We start from the raw sequence: 13,356 nt of genomic DNA, 5'->3' as shown, positions 1-13,356 counted from the left end.
ACTGGAAGTCAAAGCATCCAGAAACATTTAGCCAAGGGAAAATAATTTATTATTTTCATTTCTTGCAGAGGCATGGCTGAGCTGAGAGGAGGAAAGGATGGAAGCCTCAAACCTCCTCTCCCAGAAATGTTCTTGAAATATACACCCCAGCGCTGCCCCCTACAAGGAACAGCAGGATAATTCTTGCTGCCATCGAAAGGGGATGCTTTTGCTTGGCACCCCCACCCTTTATTCTCCGTATGTAAAACTCAGGGCCGTTACTACCTAGTAGGGGATTGTTAGAACAAACGTTACCTCTGTGCCAGACCGTTATTTGGAAAATCTTTCTTCCTATAAATTCCAAGAACCTTGCAGTAGTTCTCTCTTTCTCCCCCTGCCCGACTTCATCAAACACATTCTTGCATCTTCCCCCACACCCCCAAAAGTAGTGCCTGCAGTTTCCAAGAGAACAAATGTTTTCCCATCTGGACCGCAAGGACTTATGGGGGAATCTCTCTTAGGAGCTCTGTATTAAAACTAAAGATTTCTTTTCAGGAACATTCTGTCTGAAAGATCTGAAGGATACAGATAGAACTCACTTAACAATTGCTCGTTAAGTGACTATTTGAACTTACGAAGGTGCTGATCCTCAAAGCTCTGGCAGTTGAAGCGACCCTGTGGTCACATGATTGCAATCGTGACTTCAGCAACCAGCTTGGATCCCCAACCTTTACGACGTCCTACCGTCACGTGATTGTGATCTGCAACCTCCCTACTGGTTTCCCACAAGCAAGTCAATGGGGAAACTGGTAGGAAGTTGATGTCAGGGTTCCAAGTAATACGCCCATAGCAAACGTAACTTTGAGGCAGATAGATTCCTCAAAGAAAAAAATTATTTGGATGTATCATATTGGCACAGACTGGTGAAACCAACTCTGAAAGTTCCTGCGGTTTTCACCTAATTAAAAGTAAAAGTTTCCTCCCTTCCCCAAACAATCAATCACATGATCCAATCAAGGTGTCATCCAATTGCCTGATAACTTCACTCCTCCTCTCTCCGACCACCCGTGGGAATGTCCTTGGTTCCCAGGAGAAAGTATTTTGTTTTGGCTACCCACCCATCTTTATTCCCCACCACCACCACCCAACTCCAGTGTGACAACACTGAAACATCAAAATGGCCTCGGTCAGGTTAGCTTCAGGATTGAGGTTGTGATCATGTGAGGTCCTTGCTTAACAATGATAACTGAGGACTGCCAGTTATCCCCGTTGCTAAGGGATGCAGTCATGTAACATGATGCTTTATAAGTGCATCCTTAGCGACAGACATTCTAACGATCATCAAGTGAGGACTATCTATATATTCTTACAAATTCTATAGAATACCACAAAGGAAACCAAATCTTACTTATTTTTAAATGAGGAAAAAAAAGAGACTGTGTGAATCTGAAGAAACTGGGAAGAAACTGCAAATCTTTTACGCACTGCAGATAGTCCTCGAGTTAAAATCATTTGTTTAGTGACCGTTCAAAGTTAACAATGGCAGGGGAAAATGTGACTTGACCATTTTTCACACTTGTGACCATGATCACCCCCATGATCACGCAATTAAAATTCGGATGCTTGGCAACCTATTTATGACGGTTGCAGAGTCCTGGGGTTACCTGATCCTCTTTTGTGACCTTCTGACAAGTCAAGTCAATAATGAAGCCAGATTCACTTAACAACTGTATTACTAACTTAACATCTGCAGTCATTCACTTAACAACTATGGCAAGAAAGGTCATAAAATAGGGCAAAACTCAATACCTTAACAACTAGTTCACTTAGCAACAGAAACTTTGGTCTTAACTGTGGTCGTAAGTCAAGGACTACCTATACTGCAACTCTAATACGTTATCTTTTCCTCTCGGGGGGGGTAGGGGATGTCTTTTTGGTCCTTACCTTTGGGTGTCCAGTGAGAAAATCTGGGAGGAGGTAAACCTGTGCCAGCAGTTCCATATAGTCATGGCAACGGAAGTAATAGATATGTGAAAGAATATTTTCAAGAGAGAAAGTCTCCAGGGCTATTTGATGATCTGAAGGAAAAAAGGGAAGGAAAAAACCCAATAAAAACCTGTACTGAATTTATTGTTTATTCCTCATCCCTCACTTCCTAGCTTCAGAGACAGAGGCTGTTTATAGAGCAAAATATGGGGAATAATCAGTTCCATCCAGAGATAGCTGGTGGTAGTTTTGTTGTAATAATATATCACACAATCATATGATTAATCATACAACTTATACTTACTATGACAGAATGATAACCATGTTTAGATTATCATATATAAATATAATACATAAACATTAAGAATGTCTTGTTGCATGTTAAAACATCTAATATTATAGAGGAAAAATGTCGTGAGCAGAAGAAAATACTTGCACAAAAACCTGACAAAGCCCACTTGCAGTTCCCAAATTTTCTGTACTGTCTCATTGCATAAATTTGCATAAAATCAGAATTTTGTCAAATGCCTTTCCAAGTCGTGAATGTTTCTAAGAGGCTTGTGTTTTGGTTCAATTCAGAGTGCTGTTAAATCCCTAATGAATTCTGTCTGTGAAATGAAACCAATATACGTAATTCGGTTTCTCAAGGATTGCTACTCGAGGTCGTAAGATATTCTTGGGAAATTTTAATTTATTTCTTCATTTATTTGTATACCACCTTTATTATTTTCACAAATAACTCAAAGTGACAAACACCTCCAACACACTTTCCTCCTCCTATTTTTCCCACAACAGCAACCCTGTGAGGTGGATTGGGCTGAGAGGGACTGGCCCAAGGTCACCCTGCTAGTTTTTATGGCTAAGGCGGGATTTGAAGTCACCACCTCTTGCTTTCTAGCCTGGTGCCTTAACCACTAGACTAAGCATTCCTACCAGTTTTCTATTATTACTTTGCAATTAGATCTTTGTCTTTATTCTTTTCACTTACCTTAAGAATCTGCCCTTCCAGAAGGGTACTTAACAAGCAAGCCTTGAAATACAGCAACCTCCAAGCAGGTTTTTGTAAAATCCGGCAAAGAATCGAAAGCTAAAGAATCTGTTTCTAAGCCTTTTCCCTTTATGTGTCTTTATCATCTTATATGCTTTGGTTGGGCATAAGAAATGTCTAGGCTCAGTGCCCAATGGCCCTTCTCTTATTCCAAATTTAGGAATGTCCATTGGTTTATTACTGTCAGTGTTTCTCAACTTTGGCCACTTAAAGATGTGTGGACTTCAATTCTGGGAGTTGAAGTTCACCTTTCTTCAAGTCGCCAAGTTTGAGAAATAGTGATTACTGCAATCTAATTCTGCATGAATAAAACATTCTGACTCAGTACGGCATAGTTACTTCCTATATTTGAATAAATATTGAATGGATCTATGATGATAAGGAAATAAACGGAACTGTTTGAATAAGTAACCAGGGGGAAAAAAAAGCACACTTTGCACAAAAGCAAATATAGTTTGGCAATTAACCTTCTTCTGGGTGCACTTCAGCAATAAGCTGACAGTGATGAATACAGGCGTCTACTATATCCACAACCCGATCAACCATAAAGCTCCCCTCGGTATCTATGAATATAGCTTCTGCAGCAAGTCCACCAAAGCATTCTGGAATCTGCACATCCACGACTAGCTGCATGCTGGAAAGAAAGAGGGAAAGAAGATTGATAATCAATGGGAAAAGGTTATTACACATTGATTCATTGCTTTACTACCCTGATGGCTGAAAATGCAAAGGGTCTGCAAAAGTCTTTTAAATGGAATTTAAAAAGCACAATAAAAAAAACAAGAGATTGCAATAATAAATGGTTGCAGGAACTGGGTATGTCTAGTCTAACAAAGGACTAAGACTGACATGATAGAAGTTTTCCAATATTTGAGGGGCTGTGACAGGGAAGAGGGGATCAACCTATTCTCCAAAGCTCCTGAAGGCAGGACAAGAAGTAATAGGTGGAAGAGCACTAAAGAGAGGTCCAAACTAGAACTAAGGAGAAATTTTCTGACAGAACAATTAACCAGTGAAATGACTTGCCTTTAGAAGACATGGGTGCTCCATCTCTGGAGGTTTTAAAGAAGAGATTGGACAACCACTTGCCCAGAATCGTATAGGGTCTCCTGCTTGAGCAGAGGGTTCAACTAGAAGACCTCTGAGGTCCCTCCTAATTCTGTTATTCTGTATTCTAAATATAAAGACCAACAAATTAATGATAAAGGTAGAACAACCAGCCCTAGAATTGATAGTGAAGATATCAAAGTATTAAATAGTATCCTCCTTTTAAGAGCAACCATCAACAGTAAAGGAATAAGGAGACAAGAAATATGCTGTGGACTCCGAAGAAGCTTCTTGGATGAGAAGTGAAATGTCTTCAAAGAAAAACCAGAAAGTCTAACTGCCTCTTGAAAAAGCACCTTTCGAGATTTTTCAGAAGTAGTAAGACTTTATTCTTGGTGACTGCCTAGATAAGTCCCTGCAGTTGTCTTGGCAACATTTTGGGGAAGTGGTTTGCCCTTTTCTTCTTTTTACACCTGAGAGTGACCAGCCCAAAGTCATCTAGATGGCATTATGTCTAAGCCAGGATCAGAATTCAGTCATCCAGTTTTTATCTAGGTGCCTTTCACTGCTACACCATAAAAATTGTGTGGGGTCCTTGGTGCTCTCTGAGCTTGGTTGTTATCTTGCAGATGTTTAGGTAACATGCTCATTACCCAAACTATGTAACATCATCAGTGCCAGTCCACTATTTTAACTGTGAGCTATCCCCGCATTTCAACCCTCACATACAAATATTATCCTTTATAGGTTAAGACTGTATATTTTGAAATCCTATTAATTACAATAAGACCTCAATGTCAGGGCATAAAAACAAGCCTGGGGCAGTGACTACAAACTGCGAGCAGTAAAATCAACGCAACCAACTCCCCAAAGCGTGTGCATCATTCAGACACAGGATTTGTTTAACAGGACCTAGTTTAACATGGCCCGAACTAGGAAAAAGTTACTCCATCTGTTTTATGGCTTGAGATGAACCTTGCCATTTTGCAAATGAACAAGATTGCAGTGCATTTTAAGTAATCTACTCTGGTTTCTTTTTTTCCAGAACAGCTTCATCATACAAAATACTCCTACGGTACTCAGTGGGGTTGTGCAGAGCTTTGGAAATAATTCAGAAAAGGTGTTCCAGAGTGTGTAGGAGTGGTTTCCCTGAGATTCTGCTGTTGCCCCTTGCTTTAAGGAATTGCAGAGAGGTGCTACCTTTTCTAAATCATTTCCAAAGCCTCGCAGCACCTTATTATTCAGCATTTTATGCAATCCAATATATTTATAATAGCAGGGCTCAGATACATAATTTTATTGTGATGGGAACAAGCCTCATTCCAGATTTCAACACCTCCCTCTCTCATTCTGGCCCAACTATAAGAACAGAAGTCTTTCCTTCTGTTTCAATTAAGCAATTTAATCTTACATCTGAATCTTAAATGGAGAGTGATCCTAAACTATAATTTCATGAAACAAGACAGTAGTACAAAACGTGACACAAACCCTGGTTAAGAACAACTGTACTATGCCAGGTTCTGTAAAAACGAAAATAGGGGCTTGCAAATTCCCCTCTGCTGCTGCACGAATGAGGAAGATGGGAGAGTGTTTCTGACATATTTTACTGGGACAAGCAATATCATCTGGAGGACCTCAGCATAGTTGGTAAAAACATTTAGCAACAAAAGCTAGAAAAAGCCAGTTGAGGGGATGTTGTGTACTGTTTATTACAAACATTTATACTATTTATTGCAACCATTTCTCGTGGACTCGGGGCTTACAAAGTAATTATATAATGGAAAAAAATTGGAACAAGATTTTTATAAAAGCACTGTTACAGAATTAGAATTACTTTCCTTGGGAAGCTGTTCTACAATCTCATCCTTACATTTGATGTTGAGATTTCAGAAAGAGTACAGAGAAGAGCAACAAAGATGATTAAGGGACTAGCATATGAAGAACAGTTGCAGGAATTGGGTATGTCTAGTCTAACAGAGAGAAGGACCAATATGATAACAGTGTTCCAATATCTCAGATTTGGGCCAAGAAAACTGAACAGAGTGGAGCAGCAGGAACCAGGATGAGGGGGTTTGCAGGACACTATAACAGAGATCTGTAGGTGGAATTTGAAACCTCTGAAGTTTTTACACCAATGCAGAGTACAGAAAAGAAACAGGGAAATTCTAAATCAGGAAGACAAATATGTTTAGGTGTACATTCCTAAAAAGTCTGCAAAAGGGCGGCCCAGCTCAGAGAGAACTAAGAATCTCACAGTTCAATCCTAGGCTGCAAATATTCTCTTCAATTGGTACATTGCTGAAAGTTGGCGGGATGTTACTTAATACTGGCATATATAGCAGTGCAAAGTAGCAATTTATTGGAACAAACTCAACAGAAAGGGTGTGTGTGTGGGGGAGTGTTGAATTAAATGTAAAGAACAAATACGCTTGTTCAGAAATTCAGGAATTGGAGCATGGAAATCCTGCATGAAATATGCAACTAAGAATGTTTTAATTTCTTTCTTTGTTTATTTATTAAATTTATTTGCCACCTACCTCACAAGGTGATTCTGGCTTACATTGTTAAAGAATATTATCTCTAAGAAAGCAGAGAGAAACAAAAACCAGATGGGATTATGAGAGTTTATTACTGACCATTTGGACAGGCAGATGATGGGGTCATAAGAACATAATTAGGGCCCATTTAGTCCAGCAGTCTGTTCTCCCAGTGGCCAACCAAGCATACAAGGAAGCCCACTAGCCTCCCAGCAGATGGCCTTCAGTGGCTGTCACACCGCCACCAAGGTTAATAGCCATTGATCTATTCGCATTAGATAACCAGTCTTTCAAAGAGGCCTGCAATATTGATAATGGAAAATTTCAATTATCCTGACATCTGCTGGGAATCTGCCAAGAGTCAAAGGTTGAACAAATTCTCGTTCTCGCTTGCCGACTTCATTTCTCGGAAGGTATTAAAAAAAAAAAAAAGAACAAGGGGATCTGCCACCCTGGACCTAATTCTCACCATCAGAGATTAATTGTTTAAAGAAGTGAAAATGACAAGGTACCTTGGGGGAAAGTGAACACGTTATCCTTGAATTAATGGTATCTGGTGAAAGAGAAATGAGAAAGAGAGCAGATTTTGATGGACTCTTAAGGAAGGAAACGTCGGTTCCCATGGTCCTGAAATCCCAATGAAGAACATTGTACAGAAAGGGAAGGAAAACCTGCAAAATGATGTACTGAAAGTTCAGTCACCAACAATCCTCACAAGAAAGAGAGAGAAACTGAAAGAGGCCAAGGGGAATAGGTGCAGAATTCTCTAAAATGCTGAAGAGTAAAAGAATCATAGATAGGAAAGGAAAGGAGGGGGCTGTAAAAAATGAATAGAAATTGTAGGATGTCAGAAAAGGTAGAACTCATAGAGTGAGGCGAGCCTTTCAAAAGATACCATAAATGATGATGGATGTGACAGAACTAAAGGAAAAGTAAAGAGAATGTACATCTTCTGAAAGGACAAAGTGGCAGGTAGTCCTTGACTTACAACCATTTGTTTAGTGAACGTTCAAAGTTTAAATGGCACTTAAAAAGTGACTTATGACAGTTTCCCACACTTATGGCTATCCTTGTGATCATGTGATCAAAATTCGGGTGCTTGGCAACAGGCATGAATTATGCCGTGTCCTGAGGTCATGTGATCCCCTTTTGCAAACTTCTGACAAGTAAAGTCAAGGGGAAAACCAGATTCATTAACAACTATGTTACAAACTCAACAAACACAGTGATTCAGTTAACAACTTTGGCAAGAAAGGTCATAAAATGGAGCAAACTCACCTAACAACTGTCTTGCTTAGCAACAGAAATATTGGGCTTAAATTGTGGTTTTTAAGTGAGTCGGACTGCCTGTAATAGTAAGAAGGCAGCACTCCAAAGCTCCTGATTTTGTATCTGGCTTCTCATGGGATGGAAAAAAAATCCTTAGCTGATCATGATTATACCACATTTAGTTTTACAAACAGGAAGGAAAATCTTTGCCTGGGGAAGATGAGCTCTTGCTGCCGTTTCCTAGGTCTTATACTATCCTGGTGGCAAAAGGCTCTATGTACGGTATTCAATTCAAATAGTTTTACATATGACGGTTTGGTTAAGCTAAGCCAAAGCCAAACAAAACACGGGTTCAACCAAGTGTGGAAATCCAGCCATTATATCCGTAACAGGAATTCTTACGTCTTTCTAAGAGAGAAGCCAGTATTATAATCTACATTAAAGCGGCACTCTGGCTGAAATGAATTTGCTGAAAGCCAGCCAGTAAAGCAGGATCAAAAGCTGATCAAGAGATTTTTCAGACTGTAGGAGATCAGCGACAGAAATGCTAGTAGTACATATGCTATGAGGGTTAAGCGGCTGTCTTTTAAGGTCAGACTGTTGCTATCGAGCCAGTTATGACTCTTTCCCAGTTATTTGTTCTGGCTGGTAATAGCTATCCATCTTCTTTATTAGATTTTCATCCCACCTTTATTATCTTTATAAATAACTCAAGGTGGCAAACATACAAACATATTCCTTCCTCCTATTTTTCCCACAAAACAACCCTGTGTGGTAGGTTGGGCTGAGAGAGGGAGACTGCTCAAAGTCACCCAGCCTGGATTTCATACCTAAGGTAGGACTAGAACTCACTCACTCCTGGCGTCTGGCTCAAATTCACTCAGCCAGTTTTTCATCTCTAAGACAGGAGTAGAATTCAGAGCCTCCTGGTTTCTAGCCTGTTGCCTTAATCACTAGAGCAGGCAATGCCAAACCTGGCAATTTTAAGACTTGTGGACTTCCAACTCCCAGAATTCCTTAGCCAGCCACGCTAGCTGGGGAATTCTGAAATTTGAAATCTGTAAGCCTTAATGTTGCCAAATTTAGAGACCAACCTCTCACAGAGAAGTTTCCTTCACCAGCCATTTGATCTATTGAACCTGTATTGGGAATGGCCTTCTGGATGCCAAGCACTTGGAAATGAGACTAAACATGTGATTTCAATTCATTAAGATTTGATGGTATCAACTTGGAAGAGTTGTGGTGGCACAGGGGCTAGAATGCAGTATTGCAGATTAGCTCTGTCCACTGACAGGAGTTCAATCCTGACCAGCTCAAGATTGACTCAGAGTTCCATCCTTCTGAGGTTAGTAAAATGAAGACCCAGATTATTGGAGGCAATATGCCAGCTCTGCAAATCGCCCGGAGAGTGCTGTGAAGCACTATGAAGCGGTATATAAGTCCAAGTGCTATTGCTAACAGTTAATAAAATAACCAAGATTTTTGAGCGAACGATAAACAGGGGGAAGTTACAGAAATGTGAGCTTTAGTAGTGTTTTACCACAATTGTGTTTTTCCAACACCTGGCACTCCGCAGATCTCTGTAATTTTGGTGAGTTGCACACCCCCACCAAGGATATCGTCCAATGCAGAGCAAAAGGTGACAATGAATCCTTGAGTCTGTTCTTTTTCCAACACTTCCAGGGCTGTACTCTTCTTAATAGTTTCTGCTTCCTCAGAAGGCTTTGCTCCATCACTTTGCTGTTCCTGTCTGATTACCTTTAAAATTTCTAGAGCATCCTCTTTAGAAATGCCAATCTCTGAAAAATCAAAACACAGAATATATTAATATAATTAAAAAGAAGCACATCTAACTAACTAATAGCCACTTTTAAAAAGTATTCTTCTTTGGGGAGTACCCAAAAGAAATGTTCTAGTAGTTGAAACTTTTAACAATAATTTTTTTTTACTGCTGCTGCTGGATACTTGTTTTTTAATTGCTAGAAATGTTTCAACCTGTTTGTTATAACTGTATTTTTAATATATTGATAAACAAATTGTAGAAGGGAAGAGAATGAATAAACAACTGATATGAAGGAAAAATATGAAGCTTTCATAAAATTAATTGACATATATTTTCTTAGAGTTTTTTGATATATTTAAAAGTCCCTTTTATTCCTCATTTTATTTGTGCTTCTTTAAACCCATCTGTGTTTTTTTAATGAAAACTAAAGCATGGTATAATAGCATCACCTTGTGGTTGACTAAGATAACAATGCATTCCTATCATTGTCCACTGAAAAGCAAAACCCACTGAGTTTGTTCTCCAATTTATTTTGTTACCTTAGACATTAATTTATCTTACAGTTTATAAATTGCCATAAAATGCAGAAAGTGACACAAGATTCTTTGAACTCATGTTAAGAAAAAACCTCTTCAACAGAGGCATTTTGCTTCAGATTCATGTAGAATCCAGGGGGAAAAAAAGATGGCTAGATCCACGGTGGGAGTATTTGAAGTGCGCTTGTGCACGCGCACACACATACTACATATATAGTATTAAATTATTTATATATAGTAAACTAGACACATGTATTGTACAGTGTAGATATATTTAATGTATGGAGTTTATATTGCATATATTATAGTATGACTGTTTCATGCATCAAAATTCAATTCCTGGGACTGTACGGTAATAAGTAGCAATTAAGCAATATTGATCTTATTTCTTATGCCCAGCTAGGTATCCCTATAAGCCAAGAGGACTTCACTGGACAAAGACTGACCTTTACTAATCCTTTACTACTACTACTACTACTACTACTACTACCACCACCACCAATTTATTAAACTTCTATACCTCCTGACTCTCTATAACTCTGGGTGGCTCACAATATAATAATAAACAAATCAACGAACGCCCCCATTCCTGGTACAACACTTTTACTACTACATTCATTCACCTGTGCCAAGTATACCAAAGGAGGCTGAATTAGGATCCAGTCTGAGTCGGTCATCAAGACCAGAGATTTACTCTTCCATATAAATGTGTGTGTAGTTGTGTGTGTATACACAAATAAATGTTTACTATATTCATTTGCCTGTCCCATAGGCCAGATTTATTCTTCTATATAAATATGTGTGTGTGTGTGTGTGTGTATTGTGTACACAATATATTTCCATATATATTTATATGGAAGAGTAAATCTCTGGTCTCTGGCACAGGCGAATGCATCTGGTAGTAAACATGTTGTACCATATGTGTATGTGTGTGTTTATAAATGTGTGTGTCTACACACACACTATTTTATTAATCAAATGTGTACATCGCCCATCCCCCTATATTATACAATATACAACACACACACACACACACAGTGCTAAGAGAATTTTAGGGAAAGAGAATGTTATATAAAATTATGCACGTCAAAGTGTATAGTTATTGTTTTTAACATCGACTCGAAATATATTTTTAGCGAGTCACCTTGTCCGGGAGACGGGCGGCACAGGAATTTAATAAATAAAATAAATATATGGAGCACTAGTTTGAGTCTGACCCCCCCCCCCTTCACACACACACGCATATACACATTTTAGGGGGGCTCCCAAAAAATCTCCCCCTCCACCACACAAAACTCCGGCTGACAAAGGAGCGGGATTGTTTAAATCCCCTCACGAAAAAGGTGTTTGGTTTATCGAGGCCTAGAAACCCATCCGAGTTCGAAAACTTTTCCCCGAAAAAGACATCAAGCGCTCCAAAAGACGGAGGATAACAAGGCAACTCTCTGTGGAAATTAAGGTGGTCGTGAGGAAAGATCCGAAGAACGAAGCTCAAATTGGCGAAGTTTTCTTTTGGCGGGAAAACCGGTTTTCCCTCAGCCCGCAGCGATACCTTTGCTCAGCTGGCAAGGCCCGACCTCCAGCACCTCTTGGGCGGTCTGGAAACCGGCGGCCGTTAGCTTCGCCCGCCAAGACGGCGGTAACGGGAAGGTGCCCAAATCCCTGAGCTCCATGAGGGAAAAGAACGGGCATCATCCATTCTTCGCAGCCTTCCTGAGGTGCTGGACTTCAACTCCCAGAAGCCTTCCGGGTAGCGCGCCTGCGCCGAAGAAAGAACTCAGCGGGCGAGGTTGGAATCCAGCCACTCCCGGGGTCGGAGGGCTTTCCGCTTTGGGTCCGCTGGAACGAGCATGCGCCAGCTGGGGAGGTTTCTGGGAGTTGAAGTTCCAAATCCCTTGCGTTATGGTTACAGCTTCTCGACAAGCTCACTAGTCCAGAGCATGCGCTTACTGGGAGAGGTTTCTGGGAGTTGAAGTCCAGACACTTGCAGGGAAGACAGTGCGCACGCACACTAGAGAGGATTCTGGGTGTTGAAGTCAAGCTGTGGTGCAGGCTCGTCCCTTGTTTAGTGACCAAAATTACAGTGGCACTGAAAAAAGTGGCCGATGAGCATTTTTCACACTTATGACCGCAGCAAATCCAAAAATTCAATGGGGAAACCGGATTCACTGAATGACTGTGTTACCAACTTAACAGCGGTCATTCACTTAACAACGGTGGCAAGAAAGGTTGTAAAATGGAAAAATTCACTTAATAACCATTCGCTTAGCAATGGAAAGGTTGAGCTCAGTTGTGGTCATAACTCAAGGACTAGCCGTATTTGGTGTGCAAGGGCAAAAACGGAATAGCTGACGTTGGGGTGCTAAACTGGATTGGCGCCTGGATAAGGAACAGACCCAGACAAAGCAAAACACAATAAAATATGCAAACTTTCAAATCCGACAGAACGCCTCCTCCAAAGAGAAATTCTGTGGGCCCCACAAACTTCTTCTGTTTGTGCAAAAAGAAAAAAGACTGTGCAGGATTTTGAGTCCTTTCCACCTTTACTGATTCAACGGGATTTGATTAACCCTTTTTTAAAGCCCAAAATTCTCCCCAAAATTCTTGCCTGTCCCAAACCTGGCATTTAAAGATAGAGCTAGCCTGAATATGGAAGTTCTACCTTTCTCTCTCCCCCTCCCTCTCCCTCCCATCTGTCTCTCCCTCCCTCCCTCCTTCTCTCTTCCTCCCTCTTCTCTCCTTCCCTTCCTCTTTTTTCCATTTCTTTCTCCATTCCTCCCTTCCTTCTCTCCTGCCCTTCCTCTTTCTCTCCATCTCTTCCTCCTCCCTCTTCTCTCCTTCACTTCCTTTCTCTCCACCTTTCTCCCTCCCTCCCTCCTTCTTTCTCTCCACCTCTTTTCCTCCCTCTTTCTCTCTCTCCCTCCCTCTTCTCTCCTTTCCTTCCCCTCTTTCTCTCCACCTTCCCCTCTTCCCCACTCACACACAGGTCTAACCCCCTACCAATTGCTTCCTTAAGGGAATTCTCTAACCCAGGGGATATACTGCTCCTGATCATTGAGGCTCACTAAATGAAAACACCAACCCACCTTACTATCCCCATCGCCATAATTCAACGATTTCTCCAGTTTTGAGCCTCCAAAGCCATGTTGGGATCCTGAACAAACTGCTCAA

At 40.6% G+C, this 13,356-nt stretch overlaps 1 protein-coding gene across 1 annotated transcript in view; it reads right to left on the bottom strand.

Moving 5' to 3' along the window:
- RAD51C (RAD51 paralog C) overlaps positions 1-11,921 on the bottom strand; it is a 36,872-nt gene extending 24,951 nt beyond the window's left edge. Inside the window, exons 1-4 of the mRNA XM_087924993.1 lie at positions 11,738-11,921; positions 9,407-9,665; positions 3,481-3,647; positions 1,924-2,057 (exon numbers count right to left, since the gene is read on the bottom strand). Coding sequence (XP_087781119.1) covers positions 1,924-2,057; positions 3,481-3,647; positions 9,407-9,665; positions 11,738-11,858 — 681 coding nt within the window. The 5' untranslated portion in view covers positions 11,859-11,921. The remainder of the gene's footprint in view (positions 1-1,923; positions 2,058-3,480; positions 3,648-9,406; positions 9,666-11,737) is intronic.
- Positions 11,922-13,356: the final 1,435 nt, after the last annotated feature.

Source organism: Pseudonaja textilis, chromosome 1 (assembly GCF_049901715.1).
Source record: "Pseudonaja textilis isolate UNSWEBS1 chromosome 1, rPseTex1.2, whole genome shotgun sequence".
Classification (NCBI taxonomy): Eukaryota; Metazoa; Chordata; class Lepidosauria; order Squamata; family Elapidae; genus Pseudonaja; species Pseudonaja textilis.
The sequence above is the reverse complement of the archived record's forward strand: the minus strand, read 5'-3'. Positions and strand labels throughout refer to the sequence as shown.